This window comes from Crocodylus porosus, unplaced genomic scaffold, assembly GCF_001723895.1.
Source record: "Crocodylus porosus isolate Cpor-Errol unplaced genomic scaffold, CroPor_comp1, whole genome shotgun sequence".
NCBI classification, from domain to species: domain Eukaryota; kingdom Metazoa; phylum Chordata; order Crocodylia; family Crocodylidae; genus Crocodylus; species Crocodylus porosus.
In genome coordinates this window covers 24,748,484-24,771,102 of record NW_017728909.1, presented here as the reverse complement: position 1 = coordinate 24,771,102, position 22,619 = coordinate 24,748,484, and the positions used below count along the sequence as shown (strand labels likewise).

Below are 22,619 nucleotides of genomic sequence, written 5' to 3'. Positions count from 1 at the left end.
CTTTGTAATTCTGCCTTTTATAGTTTAGAGATGAACTAGCCATAAAGAGAAGTTGGGTCTTTTCCCACAAGCAGCTCTTTAATTTATATTTCAAGGCAAATAAAGGCGCACAGCAAGATTTGAACTGTACCAAGATACAGGCCAGTTTGCACTTTCTAATATTTGTAGAGTGGTCTAAAAGAAGCAGATAATTAAAGAGAGTTCATTTGCTTCCCATCTCATCGTATTCATGAAATGAGCTCTGTAAAATAAAAAGTGCAATAGAAGTGTTAAAATAATTTATTTCTTCCCCCTGTACATTTTTTAGTGATAGAGTCCAACAAATATTCAGGAAGAGCAGCCTGTAGCTGTCAGCTTCTCAAGACTTTAAAGCCACTGGGACAGCCTCTGAAAATTCAGTTAAATGTTGGTTAAAAAAAAAAAAATAAACACCACTTTCTGCACAGGATAAAAATGCTTTTCCATTCTGTAAGTTTAGCCGGGCCCTTTAATTCAGATTACGGGACACGATGCCTTTAGGTTCTGAATGGGTTTTGTGAGTATCCGTGTTTGATTGTCCAAAGACTGCCAGCCAAAGTCCTATCTGTTTTTACGTTTTTCTTTTTTGCTTCTGGCATTCACAGCTCCATTCACAGTCGGTGCTTGCACTGCTTTTGCGTGGCCTGTGGCCTTTAAGTGTTCAAACAGCTTATTCCGAGACTGAAATTCACAATTGCAGGTTACACAGTGGATGGGAACTTCATTCTAATATATATATTAAAAAAAAAAAAAAAAAAAAGTCATGTCAGTACATACTGAAGAGTAGAGGGTAGTATTTTATCCTTTTAATAGTATTTTATCATTTTAAGCATTTTATATGCATCAGGCTTTTAACAGAAAAAAAGATAAATATTTAACAAATGGTTTGGTTCTGAATTACATTACTCATCCCAGTCAGAATGGAGAATTGTACCACAGAGCACTATCCTAAAGTCACTTCACAAGGGCTCTGCTCTGCATCCTAGTGCCAGAAAGAAACCTGTACAGTGCAAGGTACAATGTACAATTCATATAATGAGAATGGGGGACCAGTGCACACATCCTCAGGAGGCCTCAAATGCCTCTACACAAACACTCATAGTATGGGAAACAAGCAGGACGAACTTACCCTCCTGCTGGCCGACACCAACCCAGATGTAGTGGGGCTCACTGTACAGGAGGGACAGGACAGGGAGGAAAGGCTAGGGTGTGGCGCTCTACATTAAGGAGGAATACACATCCTCATCAGGTAGCACAGAGTCAGAGGAAGGGCACTCTGAAGCGCTCTGGGTTAGGATACAAGGCAGTCGAGGGGAAAGAGACTTATTGGTAGGGTCTACTACAGACCTCCCAACCAAGGGGAAGAGCTAGACCAGGAATTCTTAAGTCGGATCATGGAGGTAGTTAGGTCAAAGGACGTGGTCATCATGGGGGACCTGAACTTTCCTGACATCGGCTGGGAAGATCACTCAGCCAGGTCTCACCGCTCATGTAGGTTCCTAGCCCAAATGCAGGACCTCCATCTAACTCAAGAGGTGCACAGCCCCACCAGGGAAGATGCCTTGTTGGACCTAGTGCTGGCCATGGGTGACGACCTAGTGAGGGGGCTGCGGGTGCTCGACCACCTGGGTGACAGTGATCATTGCCTGCTGGAATTCACCATCCAGCGCAAGGTGGCAAAGGTCTGCAGGAAGGCAGCAGCCCTAGATTTCAGGAGGGCGGACTTCAATCAGCTAAGACGGATAGTTGGGGAAGCACTGAGGTCCTGGAGGGGAGGGGAGCCAGGGGTCCAAGAAGAGTGGTCGCTCCTTAAGGAGACAATCCTCCAAGCCCAAAGGGAGGTAATCCCAACACGGATCAAAAAGGGAGCAGGAGGTCGCAAAAGCCCCACCATGGCTCACCAAAAGCATCCAGAAATGTCTTCTAGCTAAAAGGGAGGCGTACACCCAGTGGCAGGGAGAGGCCATCATCAGGGAGGATTATACTGCGGTTACTCGGGGCTGTAAGGGGGCGGTCAGGAAGGCCAAGGCGGAGATGGAACTGGGACTAGCTTCCCGGATCGAGGACAACAAGAAGTCCTTTTTTAAACACATAGAGGGCAAAAAGAAGGTACCGGGTAACGTGGGGCCCCTGCAAGACATGCTAGGAAATTTGGTTGTCATACCAGACAACAAAGCTAACCTATTTAACGACTTCTTTGCCTCCATTTTCCTGAGCAGGGACCAGACCAGCCCCCCCACCGGGCCCCCCTCAGGCCCCAGAGCAGGCGCACCTAAGCCAAGGGTCAGGGAACTTCTGGAGGGACTGGACATTTAAATCAGCTGGTCTGGACAATCTCCACCCGAGTGCTGAGGGAATTAGCGGAGGTCATTGCAGGACCCCTGGCACGGCTTTATGAGCACTCGTGGTGCTCTGGTGAGGTGCTGGAGGACTGGAAGAGGGCCAGTGTGGTTCCCATCTTCAAAAAAAATGGAGGAAGGAGGACCCGGGAAACTATAGGCCAGTTAGTCTTACCTTGATCCCGGGTAAGGTTTTTTGAAAGAATTATCCTGGCACATATCCACGAGGGGCCAGCAGGGGAGATTATGCTTAGGGGCAACCAACATGGGTTCAGTAGTGGCAGGCCCTGTCAGACAAACCTGGTGGCCTTCTACAACCAGGTCCCCAAATCCTTAGATGCAGGGGTAGCAGTGGACATACTCTTCCTGGACTTTTGGAAGGCCTTTGACACTGTCTCTCACCCTGTTCTCATTAAGAAACTGGGGGGCTGTGGTGTTGACACCCACACAGTCAGATAGATCGCCAACTGGCTGGTGGGCCACACCCGGAGAGTGGTGGTGGATGGATCATTTTCGACCTGGAGGGATGTGGGCAGTGGGGTCCCCCAGGGCTCGGTCCTTGGGCCCAAACTGTTCAACATCTTCCTCAGTGACTTGGACGAGGGGGTAAGTAGCACCTTGTTCAAATTTGCTGATGACACTAAGATGTGGGGGGATGTGGGCATGCTACAAAGGAGGAATAGGCTGTAATCAGACCTAGACAGGTTACAGGGGTGGGCGGATGAGAATAGGAAGAGACTCAACACTGACAAGTGCAAGGTGATGCACCTGGGGAGGAACAACCAGCACCATACCTACAGGTTGGGAAACTCCCCTCTTGTCAGTACAGAGGCAGAAAAGGATCTTGGAGTCATTATTGATGCCAAGATGAACATGGGCCGGCAGTGTGGGGATGCAGTCAGGAAGGCCAACCGCACCTTGGCATGCATCCACAGATGCATCTCAAGCAGGTCCAAGGAGGTGATCCTCCCCCTCTATGCGGCACTGGTCAGGCCGCAGCTGGAGTACTGCATCCAGTTCTGGGCGCCGCACTTCAAGAGGGATGTGGACAGCATGGAGAGGGTCCAGAGGAGGGCCACCCATATGATCAGGGGGCAGCAGGGCAGGCCCTACGAGGAGAGGCTACGGGACCTGAACCTGTTCAGCCTCCACAGGAGAAGGCTGAGGGAGGACCTAGTGGTCTGTTACAAACTAGTCAGGGGGATCAGCAGGCACTGGGGGAGTCCCTGTTCCCCTGAGCACCACCAGGAGTGACCAGGAATAACGGTCACAAGCTGAGGGCAGAGGGTAGATTCAGGCTAGATATCAGGAGGTGCTACTTCACGGTCAGGGCAGCCAGGATCTCGAACCAACTTCCAAGCAAAGTGGTGCTGGCTCCTACCCTGGGGGTCGGGGGTCTTTAAGACGAGGCTTGACAATGACCTTGCTGGGGTCATTTGACCCCCGTACTCTTTCCTACCATGGCAGGGGGTCGGACTTGATGATGTGCTCAGCTCCCTTCCGACCCTAGAGACTATGAAACTAAGGATCTGCAACCAACTAGGAAAACTGATCTGAACCTTATTCTCCCCTAAGACTCTGAAGACCAGCTTTGCCCTGGCTTTTCCTTAGCTCTGGGTGAGGATATATCAATGGTTACTAGGACTGTGTGAAGCTTCAGTCAACTGATCTGATTCAGACCAGGTGGTTTGTGAATGCCAAGATCCTGGGGTGGATGGAGCATCCCACAGGAGCATGGGAGGGGTCCCCAGTGCACTTGGCAGCACTTCCAATCCACTTCCAGGTCTGCAGGAACCCCCCCACCCCCGGCAACTGGTGCCTCCTGGGACATATAAAGCTGTGTCTATGGCCAAATTGCTGGTGCTCCGAATCAGAATCAAATCTTCAGATTTAGATTTGGCCGAATTGACTCAAGACAGTGATATGAATCAATGAATTGAATCGCTGTCCCCTAAATCAGGGTGAATCCAAATCGAATACAGCCCACTTTGCACACCCCTAATACACTGGAAATAACAGTAACCATTTACTGTTACATTTTATTTTCACAAGCAGGAAAGACTAATATGGTTTGTAGGTCTCAATTCAGAAAGTTAATGGATTTGATGAGAAGTGAGGAGACTTCTCCGTTTTGGTTGTTAACACATACAGGTAAGGAAAGTTAGGCAGAGGTTCCTCTTGTAAGAATGAATATTCCTACAGAGGAACAGAGTGAATGCTGACAGGACTACATCTAATAATTCAAGCTTTACTCATACATAAACAAACACTCGTCAATATGTGCTTATGTTCATAACAAGAGGACAAAAGCCAGTACTGTTAAATATTTTAACAGCACTACAGAAGAGGGCTGGTTGTACTGGGCAGCATGCTAAGGGACAATCTACTCAAGCCTGAGCTGCTCGCTCACATGACAGTGATTTTCTGAGATTCTAATTTGGGCAGAAACATGAAGTGTCATCCTACAGGACAATGCAAAAAAACAAAACAACTCCCCCCAGCTGCCTTCTCCCCGCTATATCATTCCTCCCAAAGCCTTGGGTGTGTCAGACCAAGAAAGCCTTGTTCTCAGTGCATCATGCCATTTACCAAAAAGTTAAGAATTCTGTAGGTTTAAATACTTTGTACTCACCGTTGTTTGAGACTCATAAGATGCCTTAGCTGATTTTTTCATATCCTTAGCTTTCTTTCCTTTAGGTTTAGGTGCACTGAAGAAACAAGTGGAGTTAACAATTTCAGTTTACCTGTAAAATGCTGAAGAGCATTTCTAAGACATCTCTGAGGTGGTCTGATGGTATTAAGCCACTAAAAGCAGTTAAATCCAACCCTCACAGGAGTCACTTTAACATGCCACAGATTTCAGTGGTCCCAAATTTGCAGGTTATTAGCCAAGTCTGTCAAGGTAAGACTGTTTAGGAACAGATAAGAGGGAAGTTATGGATGTGTAAGGATATTTTGTAAGACCTGCCATCAGGAAGTGTTCAGATAACTCTACCTTCAGTAAAGCACAGGGCCAGCCTCACATTATCCAAGATGCCAGGAAAGGGGACATTTATTTTACACGAATTTGTGTTTTCAGTTCATCATTTATTTTAGCTTAAAGAAAAAGCCTTTTGCTTGAAATTTAAAAAGTAATTTTCTCAGTATATTTCCTTAGGTAGAGGAAGCGACTATCATACCCTGGACAGTCTTGGACTTTTCGAGCTTAGGGCTTCTCCAAAAGTGACATTTTGTCTTCACAGAGTTGGATCAAAATTGCGTTAACTGTTTGTGAACAAATGGTGGGAAATGCTCTTCGATAGTTCAAAATTTGCTTTACAAGCTGACAGACCTATAATGCAGTTGTAGGGCTGAAATGCCCATGGGCAGCTCTCACTGAGAAGACCTACTCACATGCTATAGCAAGAACTGGTTTTGACCAAATGAACTGCTGGGGGAAGGATTACAGAAGAAATCAGCATCAGTTCTTATGTGCAGGACTTTGCATTTGTACTATCGAACTTCATCCAGTTTCTATTACTCCAGTCTTTAAGGCAGTTGGTTTTTCTTGTATGATATTTCAATCCTCTTCTATATTGACAATATCTCCCAACCGTGTCTCCTCAACACAATTTGTATCAGTACCACACCACTTTTTGTGCCAAGGTCATTAATGAAAATATTTAAGGTCCCAAGACGAACTCCACTAGGAGCTTCCCTCATGCACAGCACTGCCCTTTCAACATTACTCTGTCTCATTAGTACCAACTCTACAGATCTTTTACTAATTCCTATTTTATCCATATTAACTAATCATTTCTCACATAGTTTGGTACAAATGCTTACCATGGCATATTTATGCTTCCTATACCCTTCAATTAAATTAGTTATCATGATGCAAAGGACAGCAGAGACAGTTAAACAACAGGTTGCTTGTAGAAAAGCAAATTAATGCGACTAACCTATTAAGACACATGCTCCAGAGAGAACACCTTCTAGAAGAACCAGATACACTGAACCATAAAACACTGAAATTACCTTGTAAACATAAAAGATATGAGATGCTACAGGTGTAAACAGTGCTTGAGGTCCCTGGCATCCTCAACTGTCATCTTGTAGCCAGTAGGTTAGAAAATTTATCACTAATAAGTCTAGTAAGCAGTAGAGGGTATGAATGTGGTGTATATGACTAACAAAGCAGCAGATGACATGAAGAGAACAGCTAAGAAAGGAGAAGTTGTAGTTGTAGTGTCAGCGACTAGAAGCAGACAGTTGAAGGCCAAATGCCTGCAACATCCTTGAACAAGAAGACCGGTTCAGGCTGGCTAGATAAGGAGGGCTTCACTGAGTGATGACCAAACAGTGCATGCCTTGGAGAAAAGGTTCAAGAAATCTTGCCTAGCAACATAAACTGTATAAAAGGGGGCTAGAAGAAGGATAATGTGGGGAAGAACTTGCCTCACCAGAGCCCGTGCCTGTGCATGCCAGGTCGGATACCTAGCTCCATCAACAGGTAGGGACTGGCCATCCCTATCTGCAACGCCCTTGGGATTAATTATGTAAGCGTGCCATTTGTGAGACTGTATGTATGTATGTATGCATGTATGCACGTCCGAGTGTGTGTATGGTAGGGTAACGCAATTTCTAATAAGCTAATGGTCTCTAGTAAGTGTATAACTCCCCGGTACCCTTAGCAATAAACCACCCCACTGAAAGGAAACTAAACTTTGTTAGCCAAAAATTAGGCTAATTTCAATCTGGATGTTTGCATCAGCATTACCAATACAACATTCCACAAAAATCATGAAAATGGGTTAAAAATTAAATTTAGAAAACACATGGGGTTCTTGCATTGAGCTGTCAGTTTATTTTTTTGAACGGCTCTTTGAAACCTTAAAAACTAGACATTTTTTAAAGAGTTGAGATACTACCTCAACCAAGAACAACAGATTTAAGAAAAATCGCTAACTGCCACAATTCTTGTGGCAGAACCATTAACACCAGCAACATTTAACTACATAGCACTGACACTATCTTGAAGAGTTTCTTTTGCTAAAATATTCCTTGAAATGCAGGTGTGATCCATAGGTTTTCTTCCCATTTTGCTCACTTCATATTTTTTAAACATTTAGAAGATTTCATACACTTGGCTCTAGCCAATTCTTTAAACAGTGATCAGGGTTCTTATTTTACAGCTTGAGACAAAAAACAGTCATTTAATGTAAATAGACTGGGGACCTATGCCACGTTAAGATGATGTGGACAGATGCATGAAAAAGATGTTTATCTTAAAGGCACAGATGCGAATGAGATGCCTAACTTCAGCTTGGGTCCTGTAACGTTTCCCCGCATTAGACATCATAGAATCAAACTGTGGAGAATAAAAATAATGCTTTTTAACCAACTACTGTAGTTACTTACTACTGAGATAATTTGTCCAGCTACTTTTCACTTTAAGCAGTGTGGTGGTTCCTAGCAAATCAAAAGCTACTGCCAATTTGGGGTCTGATTCTTCTGACTTACAACAAGTTTTATTCCCATGCAGTTCAACTGCCCTACTGAGGAAGAAGTGGATTTACACTGATGAGAAGATTCAGGACTTAGGAAACCACATTAGAATGAGGAATGCAAAGGAATGACTTGTTATAAGTCAAGACAAACAGAAAGACATTACCTTTTTGCTTCACTTGGTGGTTCAGCATCTTGGTCTGCAGCACCTGCTCTTTCAGAAGAAGCCTCTCTTTGGCCAGCATTTTCCAGCTCTTCTGCTGTACTCTTCTTCTTGTCTGCACCAGCTGCCTCCTTCTGTACAACTGTTTCTTCATCTGCACTTTTGGTCTCACCAGTGTCTTCATAATTCTGCTTAAAGAAAAAATGGTTTTTAATGCTCAATTAATTGCAGTTTAACCAGTTCACCTCAAAAGTGGTAACTTCTCAGCTGGTCACTGAGGGCACATCTACAGTCAAAAGCAGTACAGTGTAGAGGTAGCTCTACATGGGCTAGTTTACCCTACTTTTCCCAATGGGCAGTTCACACATCTCCTGAGGTTTACAGACAGATACAGGGCAGGGCCAGACATGAAAGGCACACCTACAGAGGTACACCTTTTTTTTTTTTTGAGACTGAGCTAAAACATTTTTTAATACAAAAATCCATTTTGAAAAGCTCTGGAAACTTTTTTTTGGACCCGCTCTAACTCCTTTGGAGCACAGATTTGGAATTTGGTAAGGGCTGACCTGGTGTGTCTTTGAAGAGCCTTTTGCCATCTCTGTGACTATTCACCATAATTTAACAGTTATGAGCCTTTGAAAAACTGCAGTTTACACATGCTCAGTGCTAATGCTAGAGCTTCACAGCTAAATCCTGGAAAAATCTGTCTATAATAAGCCTGCTCCAGTTTAGGGCTGTAGAAGGCCATGCATCCTAACTAAAAGCAAGGATCTCTTCTGTGCTTTTAAATGCCCCCATCTTCAGCACTGAGTCCACACATGATGGAGGCAGAGGTTTCCAAATTAAATGGTGAGAGGATGAGGGTCAACTAGGGGAGAATTGAGATGGGAGACTAGTGGATGGGGACAAAGGGGAACTGGCACTGGTGGGCATAGAGATGTGGAAAAGAAACCAGAGAAAAGGCAAAACAGACCAAAGGAGCTACCCAGGATAGGGAGACCTGAACCCAGTGGAAGCAAGGTGGGACAAGGACAGACTAGACAAGGTGCGAGTGACAAGGACCAGCTAAGCAAGAGGATTGGGATGTTGAACTAAAGTGAAGGAAGAGGCAGGGCTAGGACAGCTTGGAGATGGCAAGCACAGGATAAGAGGCAAAAGCATTTGTCCACAAGGACATTATCCCAGCAGAGCCTGGAATGGGGGGTCAAGCTCCCAACAGTCCTACACCATCAGCAACTATCTGTGACACCCAGAGGCAAAGCATGCAAAATGTGCATCTCCCCCTGCAGCTGGGCCATATGGAAGATGACCGCCTGATACTGCTGTCACTGGCTGCATTAGTTCAAGTGACCAGGGTTAGTGGGCGAACCTAAGACTGTGGACAGCTGTAACTTGCAACCACTTAAAAGGGGGAGAGGCTGTTGCTGCTCAGGAGCATACATCCTACCAGATGACACAGTTCATATCTGCATGTTCCCAAAGCAAAATGAGAGAGCTGCATGGCTGTAACGCTAACCCTGAAGAAATGGGGTCAAGGGTCTCAGGGTTTGCTAGGTTTCTACTGGCACTGTAGCATGCAGGTAAGTTACATTTTAACAGAGTATATATATCATTTCTACACTGACATACAGGGACCTATCCAAATCAAGGCGGCAGATAAGTTATTTCACAGGACGATCACAGCACCACCTACCATTTCCGCAGTCTTTTCAAAGCAGCTCCCTCTCTTCCCCCACTGATTGGCTAAGGGCCCTGGTGGCCCCAGCCGTCACTGTTGACTGAGGGCTGCCCTTCCTGTGGCCCTGCCCCTTGCCACTGATTAGCAGAGGGCTGCCCTTCACACAGCCCTGCCCCTTGCCACTAATTGGTGGAGAGGGGCAAAACCACACAAAAGACAGCCCTCAGCCAATCAGCAGCAGAGGGAGCGGCCACCATCTTGGCTGCTCCCTTTCACATCAGTGGCTTTCCTCCACCCAGCGGACTGCAAAGCTGGCTCCGCTGGGGAGCCAGCATTTTATTTTTAGTACATTTTTCCCCTCCAGTGATTCCACGCAAAAATTGTGGAAACTGTGTTCACCAAAACTGCCATTTTTCAGTTTCCACAGAAATCATGAAATCACAATTTGAGTAGGTTTCTATTTCTAGAACTGTTACTTGCGTCTATAACCATAGTGAAGTCCTACTAAACAATGCCAAGAATAGAGCATAATTCCTGGGTTTTATGGGATCACTAAAACTTACTGCTGTACACAGCAAATAGGTTGCTTGGTGTAGCTCTTTATATTAGCTCGTAATGAGTTTCCCATGGTACTCTTAGGAAAGTTAGACAGTTTTGCTCGAAACAAAATACCATATTAACTCAAGTCCAAGATGATGTCCTGCATCCTGTCCTGTCCCGCCCACCATCAGTGGGGGAAGAGGTGGGGGAACCTCATTTTGGATTTGAGTACTGGTCCAGGGTAGGTAGCAGCTCAGCCCTATGTTTGGCTCCAGGATTTGGGGCTGGAGCCAGAGCTGAACCACTGCATGCCCCCCAGCTCGTTTGGCAGGGGAGAGGGCAATCTGCAGCCTCCACCCCTTAACCCCTATGTCTGTTTTTTCTTCCCACCAACAGGACAGGGGTCTGGGACCTCACTCCCTCACTGATACTTTCCCTGCCACTACAGTGGGGGAAATTAATTTAAAATTACCTTCTACTAATTAGTTTCTCTACATGAAAAATAACAAATTTGTCATTTGCCATGTATAGAATGTAATTACTGGGGGAGTTGTTTATCCACGACGACTCTGAATTTAAGAGACAGCATGTACGGTAGGTTTTCAGAAGGCAAAAAAAAGTGCCCCTGATGTGGATACTACTTATTTTAGAAGCTCACTGTCCACACTGCCTCTTGTGCAGGCCAGTACCGGCTCACTGGGCACATCTACATGAGATGTTTACTGCAGACTTGCCTAATTAGCTATGCAGTAAACATCTTAGCATCTACATGTGCAGAGCTATTAGGACAGAGGAAACTCATCAACAGTGCTGCAGCTTAGTACTTGTAAACACAAGTACTATCCTACAGTGGAGTTTTTCTAATCCGCAGTAACACATGTGTAGACACTAATGGGGCTGGCTAGGGCAAGAGGGTGCTTCAGTGCAGGGGCTGGCTGCTGGCTAGCCCCACACTGGAGCACCCTCCTGCCCCAGCCACCCCTTCTGCAACATGTGCAGCCAGGATGGAGCAGCCCCGGGCTGGAAGAGACTGGGTGGTCAGCCTGTCAGCCCAGGGCTACTCTGACACGGCTCAACATGCTGTGGTTCTGGGTAAACGTTTAAACATGGTGCCCAGGAGCAATAAACTCTAGCACAATGTGCACTGGAGTTTACTGCTGCACATTAATAGCACGTGTAGATGCACCCACTGTGTTCTAGTGTTCCCTTCCCTTTTGTCATGTCTTCACTTTGATTGTAAGCTCTTCTGGCACGGACAAACTTTTTGTAAAAAATGCTGAAAATAATGGGGTCCCACTCCATGATTTGGGTCTTTCAGTGGTAGGAAAAAGATAAACAAAATAGATATATGAATCATGAAGGAGGACTATGCAGTTAGAAGCAAAAATTAAATTTTTCAAGGCCTCACTAGAATTTCTATTTCCCTCAAGCTTTTTTCCCTTCTGAGGCCATAACTAAATTAGGTCACTAGACAAAAGGAAAAGCTAACCAGGTCTCAAAAGGTTTACTTCAACTTTAACATAGCCTTAGAAAGAATTTCGTATAAACTCCCTACCGTCATTGTTTTCTGTTTTTTCTTCTGCTTTTTGGACAGCCTGTAAAGATAAAGTCAAATTATTAATTCTCAACCTGTTTAAAATAATAAATCTAGGCTATACTTTAAACAGTTGTTGTTCTGATCTGTCAGCCATGGATACTTCATTTGCGTTACAAGTACTCAGTTTTGAAGTGGACATAACTATTTCATACGCTATTTTTTATATTTAGGGAAAATATCTGTAGAAGTCTCGCGTAAACTGAATCCAAATAAAGACTTAAGCAGAAGACTGCTTAATCATGCAGTAAGTAGTACTGCTTTCAAAAGTATGAAATGGATTTCAGTTCACTGAAATAAATAAGTTTTCTAGTTCAGACAGGCTGATTTGGTACGATATTGCTCTCCAGCAACTAATACTGGTCCTTTTAATATTAAAAGCACAAAACCTTGTTAAAAAGTCTTTCTTTTTTCTTTAAATATACTTTAAGGAAAGATATAGGAAAGATAGTAGAAAACCATTATCCAATACGATTTCAGTCCATTAACGTCACCACTGAAATCCAAAGCAAAAAAAACCAACACGTTGTAACAGTTAATTAAGTTCCAACATCCGATGATAAACAAAGGTCTCTTGCTGAGAATACCATAACTAGCTTAACTGTAACAAACACTTTAATAAGCTTACGCAATTATTATTTTTTTAATTACTTTTGTTTGGGCGTTTCCTCCATTTCTTCTTCCTCTTTGGCATTTCCTCCATTTGCGTCATCCACAGGCACAGACAATTCTTCCTCCTCCTCTTCCAGCTGCTGCCTTAACAGTGCTACCATCTCTCGGTGCTTCTTTGATTTCTCATGGTTCTTCATGCTGTGGAGTCCATTGGACAATTATTAGAGATGTGATGTTCTGTGCATGTTTGTTGCATTTACGTATGTATGCACACATGCACATGTGCGAGCAAGTAGTTAGCTTCTCCCAGTGTTACGAACAGAGAATTCTACTATTTCAGTGATGAGTGAATAAAGGGGCAAGATTTTCAAATTGCTTGAAGCATTCAAGTACCCAACTGCAATTTAGAGATCATCTTTAATGGACAGACACATCTGAATCACTTAAGCAAACATGAAGAGTCTTTGCAAAAGTTATTAAAAAACACACTTACGCTTTCTCTGTCTTTAAGAATTTGTCACAAGCAGGACAGTACAGGTTATCATATAATTCAACATCTTCAGCCTCATCATTCAATTTATCTGCAAAGGGCAAAGTTGGAGGAGAAAAAATAAGAAAAGTCACATTAATGATGCTAACATAATCTTCTCTCAGTTCAAGTCCCAGCATCTTCTCCCTAGTTCCCCCATTCAACCTGGCTAGGATTAGTGAAGTGTGCAGCCTGACACCAACCACACAAACATTACTTATGGAAAGGGTTCAAGTGTCCAGGGAAAAAAAACAAAGTGTAAGAGCCAAACACTTTCCTGTCACATCTCAGTTGAAGTCAGAAGTTACTCCAGCTGAAAAGCTGGTTTTGAAATGTCACTGACCCATGTTTGTTCTGTACAAACCCATTATACACCTAATGGGCCAAAAATGCACGACAGACTCTTACCAGCTAATCCTCTTGGCTCCTGTTCCTCTCTTTCCTCTTCATCACTAGAGCCATCACCAAATTCCTTTTCATACTGTGCCTCCATCTCCCGCAACTCTCTCTCCAGGTCAGACACTGTTATCCAGCTCTGCTCTTTATATTGCTCACCAAGCCTTTAAATAAAATGCAACAACTTTTTGTACATGTATTAAAGTTAAAAAAATTACCTTATGCTCATCATAAGTTATTTTAAAAGGAGAGAACTCCTGACAGTCTTATCTTAACCCAAGAACAAGCAACCAACAGGAGCTGAAATTTCTTTGTAGGGATTGGCAAACTGAGCAGGCTGGTTGCAGATGTCCAAGCTACATAATTACCAGACACCAATGCCTTCCTAGTAATACTTCAGAACTCTGTCTGACTAGCTCCTGCATTCAGGATTGACAGGCCATTCGCTAGTATATAAGCACATGAGCATTACGGCTTTACTCCTTTCAGTGAAGACCAACTCCACCACCACTACTTCTCTACTTAAAACAACAAAAAGTAATGAGAGTGAGTCTGTAAAATTAAGGGGGAAAAAGGGTCTAAATAAAGCTCCCTTCTGTCCCTCTCCCCGTTTCCAGCTTCCTTGGCCTTGTGCTGTCACAGCCCTACCATCCTGGCCCCACCTGCACATCCTGCTCCTGAATGCCACTCCCTGACTGCCCCATCCCATCCACCCAGCCAAGCAAGCTCTGCCCGCGGGGGTCCCAGACTGGGCTCCATGGAGACCCTGCCCACCCACTCTGTCCAGTGCCCCCAGCAGCGGGTGCAGGGTGGACATGCATGGGGTCAGATAGGATCAGTTAGCATCACCTCTTCCCACACTGGCCTACAAAAGCTCACTGAAACTCCTTAAGAGACCCTCCAGCCCAAATAATTGCCCATCCCTGAAAACACTCTTCTGAACAGTGATGCTCTCGCCTCTTCACCAACCTGCTACCACCTTCACTTTGCCTAAGTGGTTTGGCATTAAACACCATGGGAACAATTCCCATTGTTAACACTTCTCTCATGTTCCTTCACAAAAATCAAGCATGAGGTGCTTGGGCATTGTTTGTTCCTGAAAATCCAAGCAGTCTCCTCCCTGATAAACTCAAAATACACCAAAATCACAGACAGCAGTGCAGTATAAAGAAACACAAGCTAGCTGTAAACTAGACATATCAGACACTGGGTGAGGTGTAGTTGCAGCATGGGCTGCTTTACCCTGCTGAGAAGAGATCCCCAGTTACCCAAAGAGCAGTATCAGTGACCCTGCCTGAGCTCCATGCTGCTACAGCTACATTACTTCCAAGTCAACTAGCTCATATCCAGCCCAGGCATCTGCACTGCTGCCTGCACAGTAGCTACAACCGCAATTCAGCAAATCTCTTGAGGACAGACATCATCAGAACGTCACATGTTTGTGATAAGCTGCTGGTGGAAAAGCTGAACCAAATTTGACTCCTTCACAATTGTTTTTTCAAGGTACGAAACACTTCCCTAAAAGTTTACATACTTAGCTTGTCTGAGCTTCTGCTGTTTCCAGAATTGCTCTGTCTTCTTCGCTTTTTCTGCATTCTGCTCTTCTAAAAGTTTCCTGTGGGCTTGAACTCTCTTATCCCTTTTGCGGATAAAAGCCACAAGCTCCCGCACCAGTTCATTCCTCTCCTTTCTGGCTTTCTCTCTCGTTTTCTTATTCTCTTTTTCCATAGCTCGCTTCTCCCAGCGGTTTGATGCCTGCCGTGTGTCATACTCTTCCTTCCATGCAAAGTTCTTTTGTGTACAGAAACTTTGCCAGTAGGCATAAAAAGGATGGACAACCTGCAGGAAAGAGGACATGCAATGTGATGAGTCATCTTATTGATGAAGGCAGGCAAGGCTCTTTGGGTAGATACCATATTTTTAGTAGACCAACTAACTAGTTGGAAAAGTTATATGCAAGCTTTTGAAAGCTTGCCTGAAAGCTTGCCAAGAACTTTTTTCCAACTAGTTAGTTGGTCTCATAAAAGATATCACATCTAGCCAAAGAACCTTGCCTGCCTATGTCCTTAGACCAACACAGCTACAACCAACATCATCTTGTTGACAAAGGCACTTACAGACTATTCAAGAAGCAAGGGGGGGGGGAGGGGCAGAGAAGAGCCTATGGTGATTCTTTAAATTTGACATTCAAATGGTCTAAAAGATAAACCAAAAAAATTCTTGCTTCTCACAAACTTCCTAGACTACCAGAGCCACAGCACTCCAACCCTACTGCAGACTACTTAGACTTGCATACATTGGAAGGCCAGAAATAACCAGGTTTCATCACTGGGCCAGGCTTCCTGCCTTGTATATGCAGATCACAGTTTCCCCAGAGTGTCTTCTGGGAAGAGATCTAATCACTTCTTACAGTCTTCAAGCCATGGTGAAGCCACCATTTCCCTAGCAAGCTGTTCTAGCGTCCTCACTGCCAGGAAATGGCATTTAATTACCATCAGTTTCCAGCCACTTTTATAAAACTTTGTAAGAGTGAGAAGTCCCCAATATTATGTTATTATTTCCATATATAATGCCTACATAGTGAGCAAATCATCTCTTAACTTCAGCAAACTGAGGAGACTATGCCCCTCTAGCCTCACATGGTAAGGTTTGCTGTCCTGCTTGTGATTCATTTCTGTGGCTCCTCTTTGAGGTCTCTAGTGCTATCGTTCTGAGCTTTTTTGGACTCAAGGCACCCATCACTGGGCTTGAGGCAACCCTCCATAACTTTTGTGAAGTGAGTGACACCCAGTTTCAAAAGCTAGTTTATAGGTCGCAGTGCCTATTTCTTCACAGAGCGGCCTGGCAGTGGGGATGGGGGATCATCCAGGGAGGCACAAGCCTGAGTCTGCTCTTACCCGCTTATCTCCTCACACTGCATGGCACCCTTCAAAATACCTGTCAGCACCCCAGGCTGCCCTTGCACCTTGGTTGAGTCACTGCTCTAGTATTTTCTGATCTTTTGTGAAATCTGGCACCAGACCTGGATATGGCATTACCAGCACTGTATGGAGGCAAGATTGCTTCCCTAGTTTTTTAAATACATCTATGGATCTTCTGACTCCTTCTAGTCCGGTAGGAGTTCATATTAAGACTGTTACCTACAATAACCCCAAGTCCAGAGTCACTACTTTCCAAGGGAGTCTCCTATCCTGCACACTTAGATGCTTTGCTTGAAGATCTCTTACCCTGCATCTGGCTATATTAAAATACATTTTGCTGACCTGTGACTAAATAACGAGGTGAGTCAGATCACCATTACTATAACCTGTTCTCCACCATTTATCGTCTACAAAATGATAGACCATTGATAGAAACAAGTGAACAGCACCAAGGACTGATCCCTGAAAGACACTACAAAGAGCCTTCCCTTCACTTGTATCTCCCTATTAACAGCTAAGTTTTCAGTTCCATCAGCGAGCCAGTTTTTACGTCTATCAAATGGGTGTCTTGTTAGTTCCATAAAATGCAAGACTGTTTATACCAGCTTCAGGTAGTAATACCATGGAGACATCAAAGAGCTGTCCTACATTATGGAAAACAGTTTGTTATTGTGCTAAAACCAGATCTATGTTAAGCTGATTAAGAAAAAGCCCCTGCCAATAGCCTGATGTGTTGTGTTCTGGGCCCAAAGGACAGATATTAATGAAACCCTTGTCTCTGCTATACTATTAAGCAGCTGTATGCTTAATTGTATGAGCTTAGTTGTATGCCCACACCATCTCTTTTCCAGCAATAACCACTACCAATCCTTTTAGCCTTCTATTCTTCCATAGAAAATAAAAAATATTAAAGCAAAACTTAAGGCTTTTGTTGACTACTGATCTTATTCCTTTTCCTTTATAACTGTTCATATGGAAGACTCCTGCTTGGCATCTTTTTAAGACAGTATTAACTCTCCTTTCCACAGCTAAAGAGAAATAGCTTGTGTTAATGGTCCTGGAGCTGCTTTCAAGCCCTTCTTTCATTAGAACAAGACACACACACACACACACCCCCAGGGTAGAGAAAGTAGGAGAGAGAAAGCATAGCTATCATCTCCAGTATGAACTTTCCCTTGAAACTGACACCATAGGAGAAAACACAGGCCTAACAAGTCTGCTAAATTTGTGCCAGCACTGGACAATAAGCAGATTTTAGCCAATGCTAGTGGCAAAGTCCTCTGATGCGCATTGTCAGGCAGAAGAAAGGCCCAACCATGTCATTCTAGGTCCCAGGGTGCCAAACATTGGAGCAATTGTTAGTCAGAGTTACAGTGCGCATCTTGCCATCTACAAACTCCACAGCTTCAATTAAGTGACCTCCTCCAGGTAAACAAGGCTCAAAAAGACTCAAGGCTCAATGTTATTCCATCAATTACTACCATGTTGGCTTGTTGATAAGCCAACCTGATGATTTACCTGAAGTTCTGAGACTTTATCACAGTTCTTTAAAACTTAGCTTGTACCAGCCTTGTTTTGCTGAGTTTCAGGAAAAAGTTTTACATAAAGACTGAATTAGACCATTACTAGCTGTCAATTTAGGGTACAAGTCACTGCACAAGAAACCCAGATACTAAGTTAGTATAGGCACTGCAAAAGCAGTACTATTTCCAAAAGCATATTTCACCAAATGATTTTGTCCCTTCCTACATACTAAATTTTCAACTGATATGCATAAGATAATTTCAATTGGTTGAGTATATAATAATCCTGTATAAAAGTCATCTGAAAAAAAGTTATAAATTGATATTAAAAAGGAACATAGCAGGAAAGGTGTTCACACAGGGGACTCTGGCTATCTGACTGGTAGAAGTCAAGAGAGAAAGGTGCTAGTACATTTTGAGATTAATTTTAAGGAGGAATAAGGTAGCAGGAAATTTGGCAGGCTGTTACAGCAGAATAAAAGGATCCAATCCTGGGAGGCAACAAAAAAGGGAATGTGAGGTGGCCAGCAGTGATAGTGCAGACCAGGAGAACACAAATATTTTTACAGAAGCATAAAGAAGGCATCACCACCAAATCCCTTAAATGGTAGGAAAGACTCCTATTCCAGATTATCCCCCATCCCATGCACAATAAAACTTGCAGACTTTAATTCAGAGTACAAGTGCAGTTTCCCTATTCTCAAATCAGGGAGGATGCAGTACATGGGGGTTTTTTTGTTTTTAAAAGTCACCAGACTCGAAGGGACCTCAGGATGTCAGCTAGGCCAAGCCCTTGCTTCTAGTAGGATCACCTCCATCTAAGCCACCTCCAATACACATTTGTCCAACCCACACTTACAAGCATCTGATGAGAGAGGTTCTACTGCCTCTCTACACAATGTTCTCGCATTTAACCATCTTTATACTTAGAGAGTCCTTTCCTAATTTTCAATGCAAGCGTGCCTTGCTGCAACTCACACCCATTATTTTTGTCCTGTTCCTTGAAGAGCTAGAGAATAAATTTCTTGCCATCCTCTTTCAAACAACCCTCTTCAAACCATTTGAAGTTTTACTAAAAATCCCTCCTCAGCCTTTTCTTCTCCAAACTAAATAATCCCAGTTCCCAGCTTTCCCTCATGTCATGTGTTTTAGCCTTCTAACCATTTTTGTAATTTTCTGGCCTCTCCTCCATAACAGTATCAAAGTGCAGTGCTGTACTGGACACTGAACTCCAGGTAAGGCCTCACCCCGGTGGAGGATGGGAGAATCACTTCCGCTAACCTGGAAGCAACACTCCTCCCGTATTCTATTAGCCTTTCTTGCAACTCATGTTGCAGCGGCGACTCACTCAGCCCGAAGTCCACTAAAACACCAAAGTCCTTTACCACAATAATACAGACCACCCAGTAATTCCCAATTTTGTATTTGTGCTTTTGACTGCTGATTTATAAGTGCAGAACTTTGCATCTACCCTTACTGAATTTCATCTTATTTCAGGTCATTTTTCCAACTGATCAAGATCATTTTGAACCCTGATCTTGTCCCCTAAAAATGCTTGCTATACCACCCACCTTGGTGTTATCAGCCAATTTATTAGAAGTACAACATAATACTCCAAGTCAATAATGAAGAGACTAAATGGTACTGGACCTAGGAAACCTAACCTCACTTGGTATCTCCTCAGGTTGACCCTGAACCATTGATTACTTTCTTCAATATCATTATCCAGCCAGTTACAGTTTACTGCTTTTGTAATAGTTTCACTGGTATTTAGTATATTTTGCTTCAGTGTACTGGAATAAACTATACCATGGAAATACTTTTGCACTATACACTAAACATGGCTATACAGTCTAGCCTTAAGCAGCAAAACTAAGTACATATGTAGCCTTTAAACAGAGTTCTCATTCACTAAGGAAAGACCTTGTGGATGCCTGGCCAGGGTAATGCCAAGGGTAGTCTTTCCTTTGATTTCAGTGGGTGATGAATCAACTCCAAATCATAGTCATTTAACTGCACCAGACAATTTAATTTTAAGAATGAGTGTTACCGTATCATAGTCACTTTGAGAGTATCCAAAAGAAGGGAATTCTTCAATATCACCCTGAGGCATGTACTCCATTTCTTCTCCTGTAATTTTTTCAAACACATGGCGGTAAACTGTAAAGAATCCCTGAAATACACAATAGGGTTACTGAAGAAAGCAGAATTAACCATACAGCTAAAGAAGTAAAGCTAACCAACTTCTGAGAAGCATCACCATTTACATTTTGCCAAGGTAGTTTTAAGTCAGATGATATCCTATACCATAGGTGACAAGTGCTGACAGTGAGGGGGGTGGGGAGGGATACAACTCCACGCTGTCACTGCTGCTGGCCACTGGGTCTGGCCAGGCTGCAGCCCCAGGCCTGCAACTGGCTCAGAAATCATGCCGCTGCCACTACCACTGCTGCTGGGCCCTGTTGTTGGTGCAGAAATCTGTGTGTGTGTGGGGGGGGGGAGGGGGGGCACATATCTCCCCAAGCCCCCCCCCGACACATTGCCTAATGTCCTATAGGAAAAATAAACAGGCTCTAGGAACCCTCCTTGTCCAAAAATTCATCTAATGCAGAAACCCCATGGTTCCAGAACTCCTTAAACAAGCTTATACAGCCCCTGAAATACATTCTTGAAAATATCCCTTGATTGCTCCATCTCAGACCAGCACCCTCATTAAATGCAACAAAGCATAATGGGGTAGTGCTGTGCATGAGGCATCAGCTGCATCCAGGCTTCTGGGAGAGGCAGCACAGCCATTTAGCAGCTGCAGTAGCTGCTACTTTTGCACACACAACCTTAAGGGGTGCTTACAATTCCTGCCTCAGGTCACATCCTTAGTTATATTTCAGTAGTGTAACTCTACTCCAGCATCTGAAACTTAAACATTACTAAAAGCCTAACTAGAGAGGGTTTGCAGCATGCCTTGAAAGCCAGTGAATTCAGGTCATTCGCTAAAGAGTGAATTCCAAAGCAAGATTTTCTGGAACGGAATTCACCTGCAAAGCTGCTGGCAGGGTCATTAAGCACGGTCTAGAGAAGAATTGCACCCCATGAGAGGTGCTCTAAGGTCTCTTTCAAACACCTGGGACTCACAGTCAATATTTTCAGCTTTTCCTGGAAACTGGAAAACACCTGGCCCAGGACCTAGATTGCTAGCAGAACATTGGTTTTGTATATCCTTGAATCTTCTGCCTTGTGAAAGGGATCTCAGCCTAATGAGAAGGTACTGTGAAAGGCCTACCGACAGATCACATAAAAGAACTAATACAGCTCTGCAGGGCTTAGTAAGACAACCGGGTGCTCAGAACTGATCAGCTACATAAGAGATGTGTTTTGCCTTTCTGTTAGTTTTCCTTAAGCATTTAAGGAACATAGTTTCCAAGAAAGGGGTTTCAGTGCATCAGCGTGAATTCCCCTGTTTAACTGCTTGTGCTCACGACGGGTTAGTTCGTTACCTTCTCATCATCCCCATATCCGGAGTAACAGTTAACAGTGAAATAACGCAGCAGATCCAAGCTGTCATCTTGGTACTCCCCATCAACTCCTCCTTTCAGCAAAGCCTCCCGGTGATTATCGTACCTAGTGGAATTGAAGAACACAAGCTGTCTGTTACATGCTTTCCACACTAAAATAAAAGACAATTATTTAATGGCTTTTATGCTGGTTCATACCAACGTGCTTGTGTTCGAGACGGACGTACAGAACCAGAAGGGGAAAAAAAAAAAAAAACCTCAGCAGCTATTATCTGCAGATTCCAACTCCTTTATTTTTCTTACAACTCTGAAGGCTCGTATGAGGTGCAAAACGCATCTCGGACAGTTGGATAGTTTTAAACATCCAAGCTGGGTGGTGCTGACTTTGCGATGCCTACAGCTGAAGTGGCTTGGAAGTAACTTATCCAGTGCCTGAAGCTAGCCCGCGCTGCGGCAAACCGCAGGCCTGTGAGCTGCAGGCACTGCTGGGGTCCGGATGCATTGTCCAGGCATTACCACAGTGCCATGTTTGCTGCCACCTCACAGCCCTGGTGCAAGATGAAGGTGGCACTTCCTGAGCACGGAGCTGAACGTCCCTCCAAACGAGAAACACGTGGATGAACGTAAAACCAGCGGGTGCTCAACTCAGCCCCCGACAGGAGTCCAGAGTATGTCTGAGGCAGGGCTAGACACAGGCACGGGCAAACTGGGCAGCTTGAACAGAAAAGGGGCCTTATGGGCAACCGCCCAGAGCCCGGACAGAAAGGGGTCCTGAAAATAATGATAACAATAATCATTATTTTCACGATCCCTGGGAAAGCAGAGGCCTGATACTAGAAGTTTGCCTGGGACCGCCTGGAGTCTAGGCAGGGTGCTAGCCCAAGGGCACTACGAACCCCAGAAACACAGAGAGGCATCAAGGAGCCCCGCAAGGGGCTGCTGCTGCCAGACTCCCACGTAAAGCCTGTGGGGGCAGGAGAAACCTCTGGGGCGAAGGCAGCCGCGAGGCAAAGGAAAAGAGCTCCCCGGATAGGAAAAAGCCCCGGGATAAAGGGAATAAACTCACAGGGGAAAGAAGCTCTGGCAGGAGGAAAAGCACCTCTGCGGCAAGCAAAAGGAGAAGCGCTGACGTCAGAGAAGCACTAAGGTAAGAGAAGCGCTGACGTCAGGCGGCGGCGGCTGGTCCCAGCCCGGCCCCTCGGACTCACCAGGCGCGCTCCTGCGGGTCGCTGAGCACGTCGTAGGCCGCCTGGATCAGCTTGAACTGCTCGGCCGCCTCCTCGGCGCGGTCCAGGTTCTTGTCTGCA

General features: G+C 44.5%; 1 protein-coding gene across 1 annotated transcript in view; it reads right to left on the bottom strand.

The window, feature by feature from the left end:
* Positions 1-263: 263 nt before the first annotated feature.
* The window catches only part of DNAJC21 (DnaJ heat shock protein family (Hsp40) member C21), a 28,156-nt gene continuing 5,800 nt past the window's right edge, over positions 264-22,619 (bottom strand). The window contains exons 2-12 of the mRNA XM_019531686.1: positions 22,521-22,614; positions 21,295-21,418; positions 19,851-19,973; positions 14,891-15,195; positions 13,369-13,520; positions 12,925-13,012; positions 12,471-12,629; positions 11,781-11,820; positions 8,011-8,198; positions 4,990-5,065; positions 264-744 (exon numbers count right to left, since the gene is read on the bottom strand). Of these exons, the coding sequence (XP_019387231.1) occupies positions 580-744; positions 4,990-5,065; positions 8,011-8,198; positions 11,781-11,820; positions 12,471-12,629; positions 12,925-13,012; positions 13,369-13,520; positions 14,891-15,195; positions 19,851-19,973; positions 21,295-21,418; positions 22,521-22,614 (1,514 nt within the window). The 3' untranslated portion in view covers positions 264-579. The remainder of the gene's footprint in view (positions 745-4,989; positions 5,066-8,010; positions 8,199-11,780; positions 11,821-12,470; positions 12,630-12,924; positions 13,013-13,368; positions 13,521-14,890; positions 15,196-19,850; positions 19,974-21,294; positions 21,419-22,520; positions 22,615-22,619) is intronic.